The 23,745-nt window shown below is 44.1% G+C and overlaps 1 protein-coding gene across 2 annotated transcripts in view; it reads right to left on the reverse strand.

The window, feature by feature from the left end:
* SLC15A2 (solute carrier family 15 member 2) overlaps positions 1–23,745 on the reverse strand; it is a 59,130-nt gene that overhangs the window by 26,347 nt on the left and 9,038 nt on the right. For both annotated transcript variants that reach the window (XM_032763641.2, XM_032763640.2), the window contains 8 exons: positions 19,055–19,142; positions 17,256–17,397; positions 15,126–15,218; positions 13,929–14,028; positions 9,443–9,533; positions 6,508–6,585; positions 2,695–2,777; positions 530–616 (listed from right to left, as the gene is read on the reverse strand). In XM_032763641.2, the coding sequence (XP_032619532.1) occupies positions 530–616; positions 2,695–2,777; positions 6,508–6,585; positions 9,443–9,533; positions 13,929–14,028; positions 15,126–15,218; positions 17,256–17,397; positions 19,055–19,142 (762 nt within the window). The remainder of the gene's footprint in view (positions 1–529; positions 617–2,694; positions 2,778–6,507; positions 6,586–9,442; positions 9,534–13,928; positions 14,029–15,125; positions 15,219–17,255; positions 17,398–19,054; positions 19,143–23,745) is intronic.

The raw sequence follows: 23,745 nt of genomic DNA on the forward strand, positions 1-23,745 counted from the left end.
AATTAACTCCAAGGAATGGTGTGTCAAATATTTATCATACTTATACATGCTACTTTCACTATTTGCATTACAGAGAGCCTAGAGTCTCCAGTCAGAATCAAAGTCCCATTGTACATACACAGAGGTAGACATAGTCCAGGTCCTAAGGAGTTTACAGTTTAGGAAGGCAAGTAATAAAGAGAGGCTGGGGGGAGAGACAACCAAATATATACAGTATTTATATACATAGGCCCTATGAGATACTCGTGTACTGGAGATGCTGTGTAGTGCTCAGTGCAGCATGGCTTTTTTAGTGCGGCATTTGTTTTACATCTTGAAGTTCACTAATGTTAATTAATTTCAGTGTTAATTTCAGTGTATGGAGAAATTCATCTGTTCTGGCAATTGCTCAATGGCTCAGATACACAGCTTGACACAAGGTGTCCCTTTAAAGCTACCTTATTACAGCCCAAGAACCCAAGACACCACCCAGCCCATGCCAGATCAAAGAACCAGACACTCAGTCACTTACATGTAAGTCATCACTTACTGAGTATTTTTCTGATGCCCAGTCTAGCCAGTGCTCCCTCTTCGGAATCCATTTGGAGTGGTTTTTCAGTCGGTTTGTAATAGCAAACTAGAGGGAAGATCAAATGAATAACAGGGGTAACTCATGTGTATGTCAACCAGTTAGACCATCTCCCTTATCTCCTCTTTTATCCCCTCTATCCATGTAGAATTTCTAACTCAAAACTCCCCTCATCATTCTCAAACCTCCAAGGTATGGCCTATGCAGCCACAGAAACTATGCAATCCTGTTTTCTTTGTTCTGTGCCTCTATGTTCCTAGGAGTCTGCTCCCTGCAGGGGCAGCTGCCTTTTTGCCAGGCAAAGTTGATGCTGCATGCTACACAGGAGACACACACAGTGTGCTCTCTCTCTTCCCACATGGAGACTTTTCTTGCTTTGCAGTTTTTCTAAATCAGACTGATATGGTTGTCCTTTGCATGGGGAAACTTAACACATGAAGTCACTCAATATTTTCCTGACCTCAGAATGTCTACCTGCATCTTCCTACACCCTCACCCCTCAAATGCTCACTCCAACCCCAGATCTGCCCTTCTCCTCAATATTACACATTTGGTGTAACTCCTCTTCATGTCCTGCTCCCACCAAACAACCCTCTGAATTCCTTCCTCTTCTTAACTATCCCTGTATTTTTTCCCCCTGATGTCTTTACTTTGGGATCGGTCCTGGGAGTCTCTGGCATCTCCTGAGGGATTCTCACAAATGAAGTCAGCGGGAATTGAGGGGTTGTAGGATAAGCTCTTTGAGAGTGATTCTCTCAGGGACTCCTCTTTTGATGCTGGTCTGTTTAAGAGGATCAGCTACATCCTATTCTTATCTCTCAAAGGCAAAGGTGACACCAGCCGCCATGATCATTTCCTTCTTGTTTTAAAACCAGTCACAGGAAAAATCTTCTTATTTGAAATTCACTTAACATCACTTCATTTATTTTCCTTTTCTAAAAAGCACAGTTTAAATTGACCACTGGCAGGAAGGAATAAATGCCTCATTATTTACAGTAACTTCAGAGCCAGAGGCTACGTCTACACTATGGACCTTACAGTGGCACAGCTGTACCACTGCAAGGTCCCTTGCGTAGCTGCTGTGTCGATGGGAGAGAGTTCTCCTGTCCGAAAAATTAATCCAGTCCCCAGTGAGCGGCACAAGAGCGTCTCCCACTGGCATAGCGCGGTCCAACTGGTGCTTCTGTCCATCTAACTTATGTTGGGCGGGGGTGTGGTTTTTTTCACACCCCTGACCAACAAAAGTGTTACTGTAGACATAGCCAGAATTTTCATTCCTCTGTTTTCCTGCAGGTCTGTTTGTCGATGAACATTGTTGTCCCTTTCTCGAGCAATAGCTGATTTCAGGGCCTTGCCGCTTGGTTTCCCATCGGAGGACAAGTGGGTATTTTTTACATGTGATTTGTTTATTTACACTGTCTACACCAGTCCTTGAGAAACCAATGGCCTGTTCCCAGGAATCAACTCTGGCTCAAGGATTGAGTCCAGTTAGAGACATTAAGGCAGACGGAAAATGCTTGATGTTTGTAACAACTCCCCCAGATAGAAACTATATGGGAAAACTAACAACAATACTGTATTTCTTCAAAGACTGTACACAGCTTGCATGCCAGGAAAAAGGACTGGTAAAACTGTGTGTTACAGTGCACTGGTGACTCCCACCATAACAATACCAAGCTGAGCTTGGTTAGTGGGTACGTGTACTACTGCTCTCTGCTGAACTAATCAACTTTGTAAAAGTTACAGGACAGCTAAAAAGAAAAATGAACCTCTGATTCGGCCACTCAGTGACTTTTCAGAGTTTCCTCTCAGACAGCATAAGGGTCAGATTCTACTATCCTCACTCTGCAAGTCACCCCACTGACCTCAGGAGAACACCTTGTGAAGTAAGGCACCATTCAGCATGAGGACGAGTGTCAAAATCTGTCCCCAAATGAGTTTCCCTTCCTCACATCTCATCAGTGGCACCACCAAGAGCAGAACCCAGGTGTTGCTGGCTCCCAGATACCTCCAGATTACATTATTATATAAAAAAAGGTACAAAACTTACCCCAATGAAAATGTGCTTTTACAATGCTACAACCTGTGAACTGTGCATGAAAATGATGGGACAGAAACAAGCTCACCGCAATGCACTGGCAAACTTCAAGTAGGATGTTCCCTCGCGGCGGTGTTTTTTTGTACATTCCACTTCCAGCAATAAACACAACTGTAAAATATTAGAATCCAAATCTAGAATTCTTCCTGGTGCCACATGACTGTGGGCTTCCTCCTGTGCAGAGAACTCCCAGTGACTTCAACAGGAGTTGCACTCGCAGCAGGATTGGACCCAGGGTGTATGTAGCATAAAACAAACACATAAGCATGCATGTACCATCTACCACCCGACTGTGAGTATAATGTGTCATTTACATGTATTCAGTGGCACACACTGTATACAGGGAGATTTTCAAGGTCTCACAGGGCAGTTTGGCACCCAATCCCCCTTGGACTTCAATGGGGCTCCTAATTCCTATGCGAGCCTTTGAAAAGAAACCCCACTTTGCATGGCCTGACGCAACATTATAAACAGCCATGAACTAGGCACGCCATTCATCCAGTTTTAAACTGGACAGTCCTCTCTATTGTTGTGTTGTTGCCTGTCCAGTACTGAGATAAAACTGGATGTAGTTTTGTCCAGTATCAAATGGGGGACACCATTTTGAAGAGCACACTGCTCCGCTGCCACCAACATCTGCGTGAGCGGTCACCTTGGCAGGAGTGGAGCAGCCTGCTCTTCAAAATGGCATCCACATGGTGCATACACAGCCCATGCCACTCCTGGAAGTACCGGAATGTCCGATATTCTGAGACTGCAGGAGTGGTCACCCTACCCTAAACCGGGGTTGCAATCTGAAACTCGAACCAGGTCTAAATGTTGCATTTGGTCCTTATCTGCAACACAGGCTGAGCCAAAAAAACCCCTACCATTTATGAACACCTAGAACTTTGACGAGTGGAATCCAGATGCAAGACTGCATCCAAATTTTGCATCTTGAGGCCATTTCTAGCATTATCAGTCAATCCAAGTCATTTTTTTCATAGATTCTAAAGCTGGAAGGGAACATTGTGATCATCTAGTCTGACCTTCTATATAACACAGGCCATTCAACGTCCCCAATATAATTCCTATACCAGATCTTTTTAAAAAACATCCAATCTGGATTTAAAACATCAAATCTGGATTTTTAAATCATCAGTGATGCAGAATCCACCACAACGCCTGGTAAAATTGTTCTACGATGCTCACTGGAGTTCACAAAGATCAGCTCTGAGTATGATGAGATGGACAATTTGAAAGATCTTTCTGTGCCAAATCATTCTCCCCAAGCACAAGATATATCCACAGCAGAACAGGCTTCCTAGAGTGTTTGTATGAGATGGGGATATTCAGGATGAAGTATCTCAAATACCAGGGTTACTTTAATTACCTGCATTGGCAAAATGCTGTCAGTTTTAATGGCGTGATGCTCTCCCTTTCACAGATGTGTAAAATGAAGCACAGAAATGGCTAAAAGCCTTGTGCAGTGTCACAGATTGTGAAACAGAACCCATGGAGTCTTCATTTCTAATCCCCTGCTCTAGCCACTAGACACATGTTGTGCAGCTTGGCAGGGGGTTAAATTAGATGACCCTTGTGGTCCCTTCTAACCCTATGGTTCTATGATTTCCAGCTTTCCATTGCAATGAGTATATATCCCATGTCCTAACACGTTGCACCTGGACCCCATTCATTTTGACATTTATTCAGCATGCTGTGAATGCTGTAGGAGAACCACAGCAGAAAATAGATTTATAGTCAATTTGTGCAATGAAATTGTCCAATATTTGCAAGTCAGTTTTCCCAGGCTATTGATACCCTGCTAGAACTATTTGTCATATATGTGTGTAGGAAACATCCGGTAATCTCTTAAACTGATTGGAACAAACCTTGTGGGAAAATGGGCCGCTTCTCAGAGCCAGTGACCATGCACTTTTTTAAATCAATTGCTGTAACATTAATCGTTGGCTCACTATCTTTTTCTAGTGTCCTGTTCTGTTCTCTTTGCTGGAGGCTCTCCAGAAAGATGCCATGTTCATTATCTCTGGAAGAGTGAATTTCCAGGTCACTGATGTTACGGCTAAGCCAATATTTTTTGAAAACTGCATGATCTCTTGGACTATTAATTAAACTTACAATCTGAAAGAGAACTCACACAATGCAGTGACGAAAACTCTTGAGTGCGGCATAATAAGGGGAATGAATGGGACTTGTTCTCAACGGTCATTAACAATTTTAACAGAGAAACAAACAAGTCGGTGTTTCTATTGGTCACTGAGGAATGGCAACAGAAACGCAGCCAGCATTCGCTATTTTATAAGGCCTATAAGAGACATATGTTGGCAATAAGATGATGCGGCTAAAGTGTTGGATTTGGGAAGCTATGTGCCTGAGACTGAGGAATAGTAATGTACAGTATTCTTACGCTGTAACAGTAATTGCACGAGTAATCACAGCCAATCAAAGCAAGGCAGTTGCTCTAGTCTCAGTTAACCCCCCTGTGGGAATCTCTGGATTGTGAGTAGGTCATGAAGCAAACATTGGATACAAAGTTGAGATGGCCCTGAGCTGCAAACTGTGTGAGTTTGAGGCAGAAGCACTGTGATCAGCTTCCATCCCACACATTGGGGAGCCTGTTGTGACAGATACGGTAATTTCCTGAAATATGTTTGGACTATCTTATTGTACTACATGTATGTATCGTTGTGGCCAGAGATTGTATGTAGTTCCCTGTGGGAGGGTGACCGCAGCCCCTCCAGGAACTAAGAACAGTGTTTGTGGTGGGGGGTTGGCAAATTCACTCAGGTTGTAACATCCCCAAAGATGTCGCACCACCTGGAGAGGCTTACACATACTGGTTCTGACTGGATTCTCCAGAGTCCAACAGACAAAGAAAGGACCTTTAGATAAACAGCCTGAGTTTAAACTAACTCAGAGCTTTCTTTCTGAGCCAGCAGACAGACAAGCCCTTCCCTTCAAGGAGGGCCCCAATCCTTCTTGGGAAGGGTTGGAAGAACTTTGGCCTACAGAGACCCCATAAGACTAATGGGTGACCCCAGGTTAGCTTTTAGCATGCACCTAGGAACTCTATTTATATCTATGTTTTTGCTGAAATGCTTTCACCTCAAGAATAAATGTGCTTGCTTAGAAAGAGCTGCATGCTAACTTATAACAGCTGGCAATTCCACTGTTCATAGATTTCAGAAAGAAAGAAAAGTATAGACACCAGCCTGTTTAGGCAGTCTGGCTTGCTGGAAATATCTTAGTGTAGGCAGGGAACTGTGCCACCTGGAAAAACCCCAGCCAGGAGGGAGAGACTGGTGACAGCTGAGAAGTCAGCAGCCTAGAGTGAGTGCCCTTGGTGGACCATGAAGGGGAAATCCAGGTGCAATTGCCCTGAACTGAGAGACCTAGGACTGCATATTGTGGAGGCCCCAGAGGCCAAATTTACTCAAGGACAAAGTTGCAAACCACAGCACTGGGACATTTGCTTTGCAGCCTTTTGAAGCAGAATCATATGAGGCCATCATATTGTGAGATACACCTCACAGTATCAGCAGATAAGTGTCACAACATGGCACATGCTGCAGAAAGGCCATGATGTGACAGCCGCTAATCTGAACTGCCATTTTATAGGACATAGCCAGGACCATTCTGTGAAAGTGACAAGTGGCAAGGCAACTCCTTGCATAGGGGGATCAGCGGAACAGAAGATGTGGATTGTCCTGCCAGTGGGGTTTTGTGTGGGGGTTCGACACTTCCTTTGTTCTCTGAGCAGCGGGGGAGGAGAGATATACTGGGCAGTGAGAGGAAGCCTCCTGAATGGAACATTCTAAACATTGTGATTGTTTCCACTTACCCAGGGCTATAACCATGAGTGCTGCTGGGACACCGAAAGCCAAGGCATAGCAATCTCCTCCAAAGCATTTCACATCCCCTAAAAGAGAACATCATCAAAGCATCTCATTTCACCATGTTTAAATTCAACGCATGCTCCCCACCCTGACTCCTCCACTGCGACCTCTGCCGAAGCAGTCACCTCTCTCAGCTCTTCACTTGTGCAGTGGGTTTTGACATTGTGCACCCAACCCACTTAAAACAAGCGCGCTGGGGCTCCACTGATGGTGGCAGTTTGGAAGCAGAACTGGCACAGCAGCCTCTTCCAACTACAGCAACGGTGAAAGGGGCCAGTCCTAACCACGTTATTGCGACAAGCAGTAGCAGATGCTGCATGGGGCAGAGGGTGCTGCTACTTAAAGCAGGGAGTAGCAGCAGGGTCAGAGGAAGCAGGGAAGGCCCCCCTGAGTGGATAAAAAAGCCCTACATAAAATAAACTGATCATTTTACATTTATTTTAATAGGCTTGGGTAATCAGTACAGTGGTTCTCCACCATTTGGGAGCATCTTATCTCACTTCTATCCCTGTAATCAGGAGTAGCCAGGGTGAAGCCATTGGTACACCAGGATAGGTGAGATCACAGAATCAAACCCTAAGATTTCAACTGTATGAACCAGCTCCCTTTGCATCCTATTGACTTGTGTCCCCCTGCCTGGCCCCAAGGGAAATAGCCTGCTCCAAACCCCAGTCCTGTGATAACTCATAATGAAAGTAGCATTGTGAGAATGGGGAATGGAGCAGTTCACACTACAGTACAGTGTGGGAACATAGCACAGGGTTGTACCATGACCCAGCACAGCTCCATTCCTGTGGGTGCCTGGAGAGCCAATCCCAAACAGACATTCAGTAGTATGATCTGCACACCAATAGTTAGAAGCTACTGCTATTCGTACACTCGACAGTAGTAAATAAATGTGGTTTAAAAACCCACGTAGCTAAAGCAAAACAGGAAACCATCGAGCGAAACCTCCGGTCATTACTGTGTATTATTCATGTGCAAAGACACAGTCAGTTTCAAAGTTGTGTGTGTCTATCATTTATCTGGCCACTTTCCAAAGCATTAGCTGAAATCCAATAAACCAAACAGTGACACTCTAACATGTACATTTAACTTATGACATACAGCATGGGAAGAAACGGTTGGATTTTGCCATCTAAATCCACATGCTCAACATGAAGCTGCCAAGTTTCAAAGGAATTGCTTCTCTCTCCTCTCCAGGAATCGCAGAAAATAATTAGAAAACCTACACCTCCCTTTATACTCTCACTCTCCAGTTTGGTTTGATGTTCCAGTGCACTGACATAGAGTAAAAGTTTTAAGGGAACTGGATTTTCATCCACCCACAGAACAAATTTAGCAACAGCCTCTTAGCACCGAAACGTTGACATGGGTAAGAGAGAGAGAGAGTTGTAGTTTGTCTTTTGCTGTGTGCTTTGGCACAAATATAGTGGACACACACACCTCTAACTCCAGGAAACAAGCAGGATATTAAAGTAATCACTCAGAAGAAAACCTTTTGGAAGATGTCAGAAAAAATTGCTATTGAATGTGCCAGGTACGTCAGTTTATGGGACACTGCCCTCTTCTCTGTATGTCTGCATATTTATAGATACAGCCCTACCAAATTCACGGTCCATTTTGGTCAATTTCACAGTCATAGGATTTTAAAAATAGTAAATTTCATGATTTCAGGTATTTAAAATCTGAAATTTCATGGTATAATTGTAGGGGTCCTGACCCAAAAGGTGTTGTGTGTGTGTGTTGTGGGGATGTCACAAGATTGTTGTAGTGGGGGTTGCGGTACTGCTATTCTTACTTCTGTACTGCTGCTGGTGGCAGAACTGCTTTCAGAGCTGGAGAGCAGCTACTGCTGGCTGGGAGCTCAGCTCTGAAGGCAGAATCACTGCCAGCAGCAGCGCAGAAGTAAAGATGGCATGGCATGGTATTGCCACCCTTACTTCTGCACTGTAGCGGGGTGCTGCCTTCAGAGCTGGGCACCAGGCCAACAGCCACGGCTGTCTGGCTGCCCAGCTCTGCGGTGGCAATACCGTAAATACCCCGTAAAATAACCTTGTGACCCCCTTTTTAGGTCAGGACTCCCCATTTGAGAAAAGCTGATCTCCCCTGTGAAATCTGTACAGTATAGGGTAAAAGCACACAAAAGACCAGGTTTCACCATCCGTGACGTGTTTTTCATGGCTGTGAATTTGGTAGGGCCCTGTTTATAGGGCGCCAATCACTGAGGTATTTGGGCACTGAAATACAGTGAAGTAAGTGCCGCAAGACTCAGAACAAAAATGGGTTCTGCACAATGGGTGGAATGCAAAATAGGCCTTAAATGAGGCATAGGCCATGTGCTGATCCTCAAAACAAGCCACTCTAGGCCATGATCTGCAACCTGATCCACGCAGGCTGAGCTTTATGCCTGTCTGGAGTCCCACTGAAGAGAGTGGGGCTCTGCATGAGAGCAGGGGTCAGTTTGCAGAACTGCAGCCCTAGGCAGCACTGCTAAAGTAACCTAGAATTGAAGCCTACAAGGAGTAGGATCAGATCAATCATTATCAATATGTTAACTATGGGCTGCAGAATATGCCAATCCCACATTAGCAGGGAAATGGCCTGATGGGTCTTCTCCATCTCTAAATTTTCGATTCTATGACTCAGGCTGGTTTAAAGAAAATAAACAGCCTGTAGCATGGTATGTCTGACTCTTCTGCTAGTTTCCATAAATCTGTTATGCAGCTTCAGCAGGATTAACAAGGCATAAATATAACACCCTGGTCACTCAGAAGATAATGTAATCTCTGACATTCAATCATTATAAGAACCTAACCATCCATAGCAGAACAGTCACAGTGCAGCTAATTTAGTGGTTCATTCTCAATCAACACTGACCTCTCAATACAGGAGTAACAAATGTGGAGATCAGACTTCCCGCATTAATAGCTAGATAGAAGACTGAAAAGAATTTGCTCCTTTCTTTGGCCTAAAACGAGACAAGGCAACATCAATATCACGGACAAAGCGCAGCATTGGATTTGCAAACAGAACACTATCAATGCTCTCCTTAGGAGGGCTGGGTTAATATTGACACATGGTGCATAAAATGCGAGCTAAAGGCACGCAAACCAGCTTGCTTTTAGGTGATGGGATAGGTTCACACAAATCAGTTCATATTACTGAAAAGAACTTTGGGTCTCTTAGCATTTTGGAGGAAAAGCTGCTGCTCTGCAGCTGTCAGGAAGTTCGAGGGGGAAAGTGTTTACTTATTTAGAACAAGTAGCTTGATTCAGATTTGCTGTCACCTAATTCAATCCAATTTGGCAGTGCTTGATAGCTTGTCATTTGTTCCCACGTCCTGCCTTTTTTTTTCCTCAATAGAAACAGAAACCTATGCATTTTGAGGAGCTTGTAATGACAGCACAAATGAGACAGTGTGTTTGAGAGAGACTGATCTGCTGGAGAGTCTGGGAGGAGAAGCTAAGAATTACGAAACTGAGTGTTGTGATGATTTAACCAGCCTCAAACAAATAGGATCCATTAAACCAGGGGATCTGCTGCTATGTGGCTTCACCAACCATTGCTACCCTCAGAAGAGTCATGGGGGCTACTGCGGCTTGCATGGGAAAGGTGCTTTGATCTCTGGTCTCTGCAGTGAAGTGAAGAAAGTGAAAAGCCCAACTGCTTGGACTGTTCACTGATCTCCTGGATTTGGCCCCTACAGAAGGTTTAGGCCTTGTCAGTGCCAGCCAATCTAGCCTGCATATTGTTAGTGAATGGTTTATCTAGGAGTAAGGCCCAATGAACCTTTATTCAGATAACTGTCCTCGTAGTTCACGTCTTTGGTTAACGGTAAACAGTGCCGGATTCTATTAAGTCCACATCGCTATTTTTATCTCTCATTATCTATTTCAGTTAGTTAATAATCTCCAGTGCTAGTCTATATAGTTAAAATATTACACTTTTCTAGTCACCCTACCCCTGCGAGGTATTACTTATAGTTACAAGGGGCCGAGGGACCCAGCATTGATCCACCCCCAGTAGCAGGCAACACTTTTACAATGGGATAAAGATGGGGTGGAAGATTACTTCTCTGCTCACTTGGGTTCTAAGTTCTCAGACCACACCTCTAACCCTTGGTATTCGAATGTCACTGCATTTTTTTATTTGTTTAGCAGGATTCAAATCCATGAGCTTTGACATCATAAAACTGCTGAGCCATAGAGCGCTCTGGATGAGAAAGTTTTAGTGTGGTCTCCTCTTTCACTTCCCAGTATGCAAAGGGTAGCTTGAAAGGAACAGCCAAAGAAAGCTCACTCAGGCTCTGCTGGTTCTGAACACAAAATATCGCATAGAATAAACTGGTGCCACGGGTAAATTAAGAGCATTGGTGGCAATGACAGTTTAGGCTTTGAAAGAGGAGCTAAGAGCAATTTTAACAAATACAAATAACATTCACCTGCTTGTGGGCCGGTTTCTGAGACAGAACCTCTGTGAAATTAGTAAGGCACTTTGAGACCCTTGGATGTTAATGAAAGGGGGTGGAATTGTGTCTTTAGATATAACAGGTGAAATCAAATAGACTGAATAGCAGGGAAAATATCTTAATGGAGAGATCTCTTTGATCATGCAAGAATCTCCCAAAAGAAGTGTGAAAGACCATTTGCTTGAGGCATTTAAAATGAGACTGAACAAAGCTCTAGGAAATATGTAGGCAGGCAGGTGGATGAACAAAATGACCATATGGTCTTTCCATGTGTAAATTTAACTATATATAATGTCTACTAGATTAGCAAAAAAGATAAACATTAATACATGTAATTTATATAGCACAGAAGTAGAAGTGCCTTACAAGTACCCGCAACTGAAACCCTCACAAAACCCTTGAAAACACTTAACAGATAGGTAAACTGAGGCACAGAGTGGGTCAGTATCTTGCCCAAAGTCACATTTGTATCTGAAACAGGAGTAGAATGCAGGAGTCCTGACCCTCAATTCCTTGCTCTAATCACCAGATAAAAATTGTGCTTCTTGCACATGATATTGCAAACAGATTGGTTTTTGTAATAACATGATTATTTTACCAGGACGTGGCTATTTTTTAAAGATAACAATGATCTGTAAAGAATTTTGGTCATCACATTTCACACGTTTACAGATTTCAACGACTTCAAAAAATGATCTGAATGCCAGAAGTGTGAACATAAAAAATGACCTAGCAATTTTTATATTACACTCATTAGAAAAATATATCCTTCCTTGCTTTCTTAATCTTTGCAGCAGACATATGTTCATATCATGATTCGGATTAGCTAATTCTGAAAAAGGTACCATTCATGATAATCCTGATCTCCCTAGCAACAGGAAAATAAAGAAACAAAGAAATGGTTTTCAGTATTATACAAAGCATAACACATTGTTTGAAAGCAGAATAATAATGCACAGAAGCTTTTGCATTTACACAAAATCTTGCCAATCTGATTTTGTTCAGCCATATTTAGTCTGGACAACCAATTGTCTACAGACAAAAATGCTTGGAAACGAAATTTCCTGCAAATAAATCTTTTTTTTTTTTTGTGTGTGTGTTCTACCGTACCTGCAGCTCTGAGCCAGTGGCCCCTACAATTGTTCATGGAAGCACCGCCCAAAACATGGCAGGTCCAAGGACAATTATATTTATAAAGTTCTTTGAAGAAAACAAGTGTTCAGTATTAGGGATTAAATTCAGTCTTGGTGTAAGCAGCTGACACCCTACTGACATCAGTGCAATTCTGCCCACAGGTACCACAGAACTGAATTTGTCTCTAGATAAAAAACTTTTCCGCGTCCCCATGAGGTAATTAAAGGAAGGTTACTTATCAGAGTTGCAGGAGCACTCTGGTTATATGGTCTCTGCAGGTCCTCACTTGGATAAATAGGGATCTGCAGAGGCAGTTTTATGTATGTAGAAATATTACTATCTCTACCATTTTACATATGGAGAAACTAAATCAGTGATCTCAAGTACTTGCTGAAGGTCACAGGAGTCAGTATAGTTGGGTGGGAACCAGACTTTTTATTTTGCAGGAAATTTCATGATTTTAAAATGTCTTCTACTCCAAAATGGGGGTGGAGGAATCTAAATTGCCCACAAAATGGAATTCTAGGGGGAAAAAACAAAACATTTCATTCCAACAAATGAGAAAGTTTTGTTCCTATTTTGACTTTTTAAATTTTATATTCTATGATATAATAGAAAACTTTTTAAAAATGAAACACAAAGTAGTTTCAAAACAGAAAATCAAAATGGAATTTGAAAATGTCAATTCTGTAAAATTGCCACAAAAAGCATTTAATTTCAAGTCAATTTGACATTAATTTGAGTCTGCCTGAACTGCTTTGGTGCTTCATGGGAGTTGTAGTTTGGGTACATCACGCTCCTTGTTTTCTTCTACAGGCTGGCCTCCCTGGCTGGACTACATATCCGATGACTCACTGGTCTCCCCTCCAACTGAGCCATTTTGGTGCATCATGGGAGTCCCCTGACTGTGATGCATCATGGGAGATGCAGTCTGGCTAAAGATCCCAGCCCAGAGGGAAGAATGGCGGCATGAAGCACCTGGACTACAGTGCTCATGAGGCACTACAATAACTAAGCTAAAATGAAACATTGTGCTATTTCCAAATTGAAATTTTTCAGAACTTTCTGTTCTGTGAAAAATTTAGATATTTTGACTTTTTACCCTGATTTGGTTCCAAAACAAATGTCGACATATTGGAATTACCCACAAGATAGAAATTCTGATTTCCAATCAGCTCTAATAAACAAGGAAGCAACTGGTTGGATGGAAAACATCAATGAACACCTAGGATCTTCAGTCAGCAGTGCTGATGATGTGGTAGGTAGCACTCTCCTGTCTGGCTCAGTACTGAACCAGTGTTGCTAAGGATCACAAAGTCAATGAAAGTGCTGCCTTTTGGATAAGATATAAAGCTGAGGTGCTCAACACTTGTCATTAAAGAAGCAATTTCACACATATAGAGGTGACAATTTTGGTGTCTTCCAACTCAGGAAATAATCTGTCTACCTACTTCTCCTCTGTGCCCCAGTTTTAATCAAATATAATATTTTTCTTTACTTACTGCCCCCAAATTATTATTTTGTGCTGCTACATGTTAGTGACAAGAGTTACTGAAGCTTTACCTCTCTCAAGGCTGTTGTGAGGGCCCATTAACTAATGTTTGTGAAGTGCTTTGAGATTCAAGATAGAACAGTGAAGTACTATCATCTCTCTTTCCCAAGGCAGAGCATGCTTTCATTTGATTGTAGTCTGCTCGTGTCATATACCTCCCCATACACTGATACACCAGACACTGCATAGTTTAGAAAATAAAATCTTACATGTTCTTCTTCAAACTGGTCCCCACCAAAGGCAGCCACACAGGGTTTGATACCTCCCGTTCCAAGGGCAATCAAAGCCAGGCCAAGCATGGACAGAACCCTTCAAACAGGGATGAAAAACTTCAGCACCACAGAACCCCTTTAGGATAAAGCAGAGCACTCTAGCTACATCTTAAACCAGATGTGTCATTTATTAATCTGCACATAGGCTGTGAGTGAAGAGCAAGCTGAGATGGGCTAGTCATAGGAACAAAAGAATTATCCCCAACCCCATCCCAAACCATCAAAACATAAACCGAACCATTGCTTTCGGAGTGTTGGATAAATTCAATTAACTTTGTCGTTTTCTTGCATTTCTGAATATCAACCAGGTATGAAAGTGGAAGTGCAGAGATGCATGAGAAAGTCAGTTTCTGGTCCAGCTGGAAGCAGGAAGTACCAGAGATCAAGAGAGAGAGTGAACTTTTTCTTGTAAGATTTTCAGGCCAGATTTGCCAGCAAAAAAGGTTTTGATCAGCATCACTTCTGGGTGCTTTCTGCACCCAAACTCCTAACCTAGTGAGATCCATCCATTGCTAACTGCAATCAGACAGTGGCCTTCCAGAATGCTTCCCAGCTAGCTTTAAAATACATGGAGTTGGACGGATCCAGGGAACTTAGAAAGGTGTCTAGTAAATCTGATGTTGTTTTGCCTGGTTGTGCACATTTTCTGAGCTGTGCCCAGCTAGCAGTTTATCAGACATGCCAAGAAGCGAGTTGGGGAACTGTACTGGGGAGAAGACTGATTGAAGCTCTGGAGGGAGAGAAGAGAGATGCACTGAAGAACAGATAGGTTCCTTAAGTTGTGGTCCTGCCAATCTGTTTTGGAAATGTGCTCAAACTGATGATTTCATGCTCCATTGACAGACACACACAAAGTTGTTTGCACTTTCCCTAAACTTCATCCATATCATTCTGCCTGAATTTTTCTTAGCAGGTCTCGAGACTGGCCATTATCTCTAGTACAAGTTATCTGCTTGGTTTACAATTATGAAGCTGCATAAACTACAGGATGTATATGAATAAAAGCATCTTGTGCAAATCTCAAAGGCTGGCGGCCTGACAAAGGGAAGACACAATTAGAGATGTCTATTTGGGAGCTGTATAAATGAATAACCACAATAATGTATCAAAACACCAGTTCGAAGATTTACTTACACATGAACAACCTGGTTTCCCACAGTTGGTATCGCACCAACAGATTTTATCACGTGGCCAATCACATAAACAATGGAGAGGTAGATAATCGTCCTAAGAAAGAAAACAGTAGCAGCTGAATACTTGTCAGATAATTTATGACCTGCAAACAGAATGCATGTCTGCATTTCCTGATACAGTGGGATTGCTTGAGATTTGCACTGGTAACTGGCCAGTCCACAGCATAGGCAACTCCCAGGCTGTAACTTCTGTGTCAGCACTGAAAGTGTCATAGGAAAGAGACAGGCAAATGGGTTCAGATGGTGGGGTTAAAATTAACAGAGAGGGACAGACATTGCTTTGTGCACACACAGATCTCCAGGTGGAATTAACTAACCATGTTCCAATTCAAAATGTTGTTTTAGGTGGTTATCCAGGTCATATTTAGTTGATTAACACACACAGGGATTTGTCAGCTCACCTGCAAAATGAATGCGTACTTTGGAGGGTGCATATTGTATGCTCATACACTCCAAAGAGTTACGTTGTATCTGCGTTTCAGGCAGATGTTTTTAAGAGCAGCATTGACAGATGCAGTGGTTAGGATAACACAGTGTGATGAAAGCACTCTGATGATCCCATTCTAACAGCAGCTGAGGCTCCAGAAGACAACTTGTGATCCAATGGTCACAGCAAAAGTTGGGAACCAGAGCAGCCCTGAATGGGTTCAAATCCCAACTGATTCAGCTAATTCCTAGGGAAGTAAGAATTGCCAGATGGGATCAGACCCATCTAGTCCAGCAGACTGTCTTCATCAATGGCCAGTATCAGCTGCTTAGGCAATAACCCTGCAATAGGCAGCTAGGGCATAACCGCCCCAGGGAAAGTTTCCTCTGAACTCCTACTACTTAAAAGATCTGCTTGAGGGTTTATATCCTTCAGGTCACCGACACCCTTGTATATCAGTGAACTCAGCTATTAAACTTGAGTAACCAAGCTGCAAAATAAAACCTCCAGTGTTACTTTGTTTGTTTGAATGGACAAGGGAGTTTGGAAGCTGGATTTTAGCATAAGGGAAGAGGATGTTGGCGGCCTGTTGGGAACCTGCTAGCAGAAAGAGGGATCCAAACTGGTTTTCTCTTGTTCAGAACCTTGTTTCTAGGACAGCATGAAGTGGGAAGTCCATGCTCAGTTCTGGAAAAAAGGGAGATCTTCATGTTGTTTTTGAGAAGACAATATGGTCTAGACATTAGAACACAAGACTGGGAAGCAGGATTCTTGGATCCTCTGCCACTGACCTTGGGCAAGTAACATGTTAATCTAGGAGTCTTGTGGCACCTTAATGACTAACAAATTTATTACAGCATAAGCTTTTGTGTGCTATGACCCACTTCTTCAGATGTATGGAGTGAAAATTACAGTAGGCAGGCATAAATATACAGCACAAGAAACGATGGGAGTTATCTTACCAAGCCCGGGGGAGGGGCGGGGGAGGGAGTCAATGATTCAGTCAGGAGGATGTGTCCCATTCCCAACAGCTGACAAGGTGGTGTGAATGTCAATACAGTAAAAATTATTTTTTGTAGTGCTAATGATGCCAGTTGCATCAGGGTGGATGACCCATACTCAACAGTTGAAGGGAGATTACGTCTTGTAGTGACCCAGCGATTCCCAGACTTTATTCAGGCGTAATTTGATGGTGTCAAGTTTGCAAATGTACCTCAGATTCCTCATCTGTAAATTGGCGAAATAATGGTTGCCTACCTCAGAGGGGACTTCTGGGATTTAATTTGTTAATTATTGTAAATCATTTATTGAGCCTCGGATGGAAGAGAAATACAGAGCTTTATTAAAAGTAGTGCTCCAGCATCTTCTCTCTCTCTCTCATTTGGTTTTTATACCAGGCCTACCACCGTGCTCTACAGGTACCTTGAGAATCATGGGGAATCTTTGAATCCTGTGCCTCATCACCATAATACGGTGCCACCACAATACACACATCATGATTCCCCACATGCGAGTGCTGAAGCACTTCTTTTATGGCGGCCCTGAAAACAACAGGCTTCAGCAAGCATATAAGCTGTTCACTCCTTACTGGAGGGGTAAAGCTGGTGGTTTGTATATTTGAACTAAAAAGGTTTCCTTCCTTACTTGAATTTTCCCAGCCATGTGTCAGCGATGAGAGCTCCAATGACAGGTGTGAAATAACACAGGCCTGAAAAGGCATGGTATATGGTGGTAGATAAGTTGTCATCCCAGTGGAGGAAATTCAGAAAATACAAAGTCAGCACAGCTTGAAAAAAAGGAAACAAACAAAACAGGTCAGATAATCCATACACACAACCAGGCAGGTGAACAAAGTGGGTTAAATCACTGTGACTAAGATCAACTGAATTGTTTGTATAAGACTATGATGCACACAATGGTATGGAAAGAATTAAAGGTCTTGGACTCGCCTTTGTGACTTTTCTTTCCCTGCCTGTCTTGCGGTCAAGTATCATTACATGTCTCATTAGATCCCTTTTATACTATAGTAGTAGACCCCTGGCTAAGATCAACTCCAGTACCTCCATATTTAATATCATCAGTCCCTCCTACATGAACTAAAGGAACAAGTCATCATCTTGAGCACAGAAGCAGACTTATAAACTCCTTAACATAGTCCAGCTTTTGGAGGGGGACAAAGAACCACATTCTGCCAGTGTGCAGTACACTCCCCCTCTGCCTGAGGACACTTGCCCTGAGCATCAATGATCCACAGCAGTTCAGTAGTTACATGTGGACAGTGAGGTGACGTGTAATGGGCCTGTTTTCTTTTATGAGGCTGATACTGAGTTCAGCTGGGGCTTTGTCTTATACAAGGACAGGATCTGGATGTCTGTCACCTGAACGTATTCAGTAAGGGTGATACTCACTCCTTTTGGGTAAGGCTGGCATAAGGACAGGCAGGAGGTTTAAAACCACAGGGAAAGGGTAGCATGGTGGGCAGTTAGGGTGGAATAGCCATGTGGTAGATCTCCACATTATCCTGTGCAGCAACCAATGTGCAAGGTCAGTTTCAAGGGAGACCAGGGCAGGGCTACAGGATTTGCATTTATACAGATCCAGCTGCTTAGAAACCTGCAGAAGCATGTGGAACAGAAGCAGCTGCCTCATCAGCCTATGGGCTGGAACAGGGGCTGCCAAAGATTGTGCTGCACCCTGTAAGCAAAGGTGACCCGAGGAGGCAGTGTTGGGATCAGGTTAAGACTAGGGCTCATTTTGCTATCGTATTAAGGATTAAGATTTGGATTAGAATTCATTACTGTCCACAAATCTGCAAATGGCAGATCCCATATGGCAAAGCTGTCCGGAAATCAGCTGATATTTGATGGTGGAAATCTAGCAAGATCAAGTGAATCTCTGAGACTGCAACCTCACGGGGAGATTCCAGCTATGTCAGATAGAAGCCCCCTTCCCAGTCTGGCATCTGATCTGAAACCAAACCTGTAGGTGCAAATGTGGATCCATGGTTTCAAATTTGACCCTCCCACCCACTGAACCTGGAAGGGGTTCTGACTGGCTAGTCTGGTTTCAGACCCCCTCTATTTGAAAGTGTATTGATGTCCTGAGTGCATACTGGGACATATTTTTCTGCCAGCCCGATCCTAACCTCTGATTTTACACAAGCAAGTTTTGGGTGAGCGTGCCCTTGCCCACATAGTTTCCTACATTGCTCGTGTACATGTAATAAGTGCACACACAAACCAGTTTATGGACGAACTCAGAAGCCACGGGAAAACCTGATCCAGGATGCACATGGGGTTTCAATTAGTTAAACTGATACTTTCAAGAACTCTCTCTGAGTCACTGTGCAGTATAGCAATGGGCATATATTTGAAGACAACAGGCCAGGGTGAAGGGGGCCCTGCCAAGAAAAGCAAAGCAGGCTTATTAGATCCACTGTGTACCTTTCATGCCATAGTAGGAGAAGCGCTCGCAGAACTCGTTCACCACGATGAAGGCAATGCTGAGCGGGTAGTTGGTGCCACATAGTTTCTATGAGAAACAAATAGGAATATGCAGGCTTTGTGAAAAGCAATGGTCCCAGCAACGTCTTCCCATATGCTATGTGTAGCTGATGTCACAGATGAGTCCAATCCAAAACCTCACAGCCAAACACCCCAAATTCCAAGGAGATTAACATCCACATCCCAGCCATGTAGTTCTGGCACAGTGGTGAAAATCAGGCTCCGAGGATGGGCTGCTCCCTGCCAGCCATGGTTACTGCTGCAGTCAAGGTTCTCCTAGGTGAGTCGCCTAGGGTTACCAACTTTCTACTTGCACAAAACTGAACACCCTTGCCCTGCCCCCTACCCCACCCCTTCTCTGAGGCCGCTCTCCTGCCCCATCTCTTCTCTGAGGCCCCACCCCCTGCTCACTCCATCCCCCTCCCTCTGTTGCTCACTCTCCCCACCCTCACTCACTTGCTCATTTTCACCGGGCTGGCTCAGGGGGTTGTGGTGCAGGAGGGGGTGAGGGCTCTGGCTAGGGGTGCAGGCTCCAGGGTGGGGCCAGGGATGAGGGGTTGGGGTACAGGAGGGGGCTCCAGGCTGGGGGGTAGAGCCAAGGGATTCAGAGTATGGGAGAGGGCTCCAGACTGAGGCAGGAGGTTGGGGTGGGGGAGTGGAATGGGGTGGTGGAAGGCTTCAGCTGTCGGGTGCATACTCTGAGGTGGGGCTGGGGATGCATGGTTTGGGGTATAAGAAGGTGCTCTGAGTTGGAACTGAGGGGTTAGGAGGGTAGGATGGGGATCAGGGCTGGGGCAGGGGGTTGGGGCACAGGAGGGGATCAGGGGTGCAGGCTCTGGGTAGCACTTACCTCAAGCAGCTCCCAGAAGCAGCAGCATGTCCCCCCTCTGGCTCCTATATGGAGGTGTGGCCAGGTGGCTCTGTGTGCTACCCCCATCCACTGACACTGCCCCTGCCCCTGCAGTTCCCATTGCTCATGGTTCCTGGCCAATGGGAGCTGACGAGCTGACGCTTGGAGTGGTGGGCAGCGTGCGGAGCCCCCTGCTGTCCCTATGATTAGGAGATGGACGGGAGACATGCTGCTGCTTCTGGGAGCCGCACGGGGCCACGGTAGGCAAGGAGCCTGCCTTAGTCCTGCTGCGCCGCTGACCGGACTTTTAACAGTGCTGACCGAAGCCTTCAGGGTCCCTTTTCGACTGGGTGTTCCGGTCGAAAACCAGACACCCAGCAACCCTAGGGTCACCTGCCCCTCCCCCAGGCATGTTCCACCTGCTGAGGTCTGAACTTCCTTCAGCTTTTCTTTTGCTCCCTCACTCCCATGGCAGCTACTCCATCAATGAGCAGGAGTCAGGGTTCATCTGCTGCTCCTGTTGAGGCTGGGATTCCCTCCAGTGATTCCCCTCCTCTCCCCACAGGTTACTGCTCCTTCTGCTGAGGCCTTCTGAGCAGGACACTCACTGTCCCTCCCCACCCAGAGCTGCTTTTTCCACTGAGGATTCGTCTTAGCAGTTCCATCACTCTCTGTTGCCGTGGCTGCCCCCTGGGCTCTCACAGCAGTGCTCCGCCATTTCCCACCAGCTCTCTTGCCCAAGGCATGTAGAACTGTCCCACCAGCTTTACAAAGAGGGAGAAGACCAGCTCTTCCCAATTTTGCCAATCTGTATCCCCCTGGCCCAATTCATCTATTTGGCACTCCCTTCCCCAGTCAATTCAGTTCTGCACCACTCTTCCCCCAGATTCTGTCTCTAGTTTACTCCTACTGTGGCTGGAGTCGGTACATAACCTGCCTTTATCACAGAGTAACTGCCCCTCTCTCTTATTCCAAGAACAGAGCAATGTTGTAGTATCAGTGGGGGTTTTTTTGTTGTTTTCTTTTAACGACTGGTGAATAATTCTTCTGTGCTTGGCTGCTATTTCACTGAATCTCACCTAACCGAGGCTAGCTGTACCCTTTCAGAGTAAAAACTCAAGGGATTTAATTTAAACACAAGTGAGTCTTGACAGGACCACAGAGCGTGCCTCAGTCATTCCTTCTATATGCTCTTGTCCATGCATTGCCTGCTTAGCCTCGCTTCCTTACAACAAGGGATGTGCCTCTTCAGAACACGGCCTATCCCATACCAAGTAGGGACAGCCCCATGTAGTAAGAGAGAGGGACTCATTACATCCAGAGGCTGGGTCTACACTGCAAAGTTAGGTGGACATAAGTCACCTTACGTCGACCTAGTTGTGCACATGTCTACACTTTAATTTTAATCCCACCAATGTAAGCACCCCATTATGGTCACACACTAACACCAACTCCCCAAATGGCGTTGAGGATCTGGTGCTTGCAATACTTGTGACAATAGTGCAGGGCTTTGCAGTTTCCATCCTACTGTCAGAGATGGCAGACAGCAAGGAGGGCTGTGTGAGCTCATGGGATTTTTTAAAAAGGCATGAAAATGATGGGGTGTCGATGACATGGGATGGAGAAAATTGCATGCTGAGAACTTGCTTCCAGTTATCTCTGCATGATTCATTTCTGCACTACCATGCATTGCCAAAACTTCCCCAAACACAGTGCGGTTGCAAATTGCACACTGGGATACCTACACATGGTGCACCGCACTATGCAGAGACACAAATACTCCTGGTGAGTACCTGTAGAAGCCAAGTAATCATGCACATGAGTGACATATTAACTGCAATGACTTTATGCCAACATAACTTGTGTCAGCCAAAGTCTGTAGTGCAGACATGGCCTGATTCGTGGGTAAGGCTCTGTGTCTGTCAGTGAGGTCGTGGAAGTCATGGATTCCGTGACTTCCCTCTACCTCCATGACTTTTGCAGTGGCCAATGTGGCTGATCCCTGGGCCACCCAAGCAGCTGGCTTCAAGGCCAGATGCTCAGGTGGCTCCGGGGACAGCCACACCGGCCGCTGCTCAGGTGACCCCTCGCAGCCGTCCTAAGGTGGCAGGAGCAGCCGTGGTCTGCTGGCCCCTGCAGCAGTCCCCAGGCAGCCCGCTGGAGAAGCTGCAGTCCACTGGCTCCAGCAGCAGTCCCCAGGTAGTTGGCTGGAGCAGCCACTCTCTGCTGGCCCCAGCAGCTAGTGCTGATGGCCCCAAGAATCCCCCCAAGATTTAGTCACAGGTATTTTTAGTAAAAATCATGGACAGGTCATGGGCCGTGAATTTTTTGTTTATTGCCCAAGACCTGTCCATGACTTTTACTAAAAATACCCATGACTAAATCATAACCTACTCATGGGTGGTGTTTGTGTTTTTAATTTCTTAAAGAGCCATATTATGGGGCCAAAATGACATGAGATCTGGTCTTCCCAGTAGATTTTAGCTCCTGAAGGATGGAAATACTGATCTCCTCTTTTTTCAGCCTCAAAAATGGCTCACAAAACACAAAAACAGATGCCAAAATAGATGTTTATTCCAGCATGCCCAAATATAGAGGCATTTTGGGTTTATTTTAATTCCTGGAGTGACAGAATATTTTAACCTCAAATACCAGTGTAACAATACTTTTTTTTTTTTTTTGGCCAGGAATGTACAAGAGCAATGAAAGACTGTATGAGTGAACTAAAAAAGAATAAAAAATTAAACCTTCAAGAATTTAACCCCATTTGTCTAAACACAAATATTTTGGTGCATCATTTCAAACACATTTTTCATCTCTTATTTATGGGATAAAGACTTCAGCCATCATACCTGTTTCTTCAGAAACCTTCTGATTATGTGCCCAGGTTGAGCAATTGTTATTAATGTTATTTATTATTTACTCTGTAGCTATAAAGTCTGGAATACAGTTTGTATGCAAAATCCTACACAAGGTGGCCTAATTTCTCAGATTTCTGCACTAGTGCCCCTTGTTAATTAACGCCCAAAGCATAAAAACTTGTAAATATTGCAAGTGTGGATGCACACCCAGGCGCACACACATACACACTCACACCCCAGAGTGTAATGTCTGCCTTTCTCCAACAAGTTGTTTGCAATCAAGAAAAAGCAGAGAAAGGGAAGTATTCAATTCTGTCTTATTTTGCAAACAGAAATAAAAGTACACTATATGAACATTTCTGCCTATCCAAAAATTTGCAAGAGCGTCCTGATTTTCACAGTTCTGTGTGGCTAGTGTGCAGAAAATGTAAAAAGTTACAAATTTAGGGCCCAATTCTGCAGACACTTATTGCCACATGTGACGATTACTACCCACTGAAAGTCAAATTGCACTTCTCACATCAGTGATCACTAACAGAGCTGTGACTTTTTGGTTCTCTGGTCATCTGGAAAAAATTGGAGTGAAGGGTGGAATTGCTTCAGGTCAACCAGAAATAAAGTCTCTGACAAATCAAAAAAATCATTTTGGGGCATGCAGTGTTTTGTTTGACTTGAAGCAAAACATTTCCTTTCGTTTTGAAGGATTTTTTCATTTTCTAATTTTTTTAAATAAAATTGAAGTAAATTTCAATGTGAAAAGTCATTGTGCATCAAAGAAATCAAAATGTTTTGTTTCAAACAAAACAAACATTTCAAATGAAACAAAACATTTTGATTTTTTAGGGGAAAAAAATCATCTTTTCTTCCAACCAAAACAATGGCAAATTCAAAATGGATTTGTAAAATGTTTTGGTCACCCT

This window comes from Chelonoidis abingdonii, chromosome 10, assembly GCF_003597395.2.
Source record: "Chelonoidis abingdonii isolate Lonesome George chromosome 10, CheloAbing_2.0, whole genome shotgun sequence".
In the NCBI taxonomy this organism is placed as follows: Eukaryota; Metazoa; Chordata; order Testudines; family Testudinidae; genus Chelonoidis; species Chelonoidis abingdonii.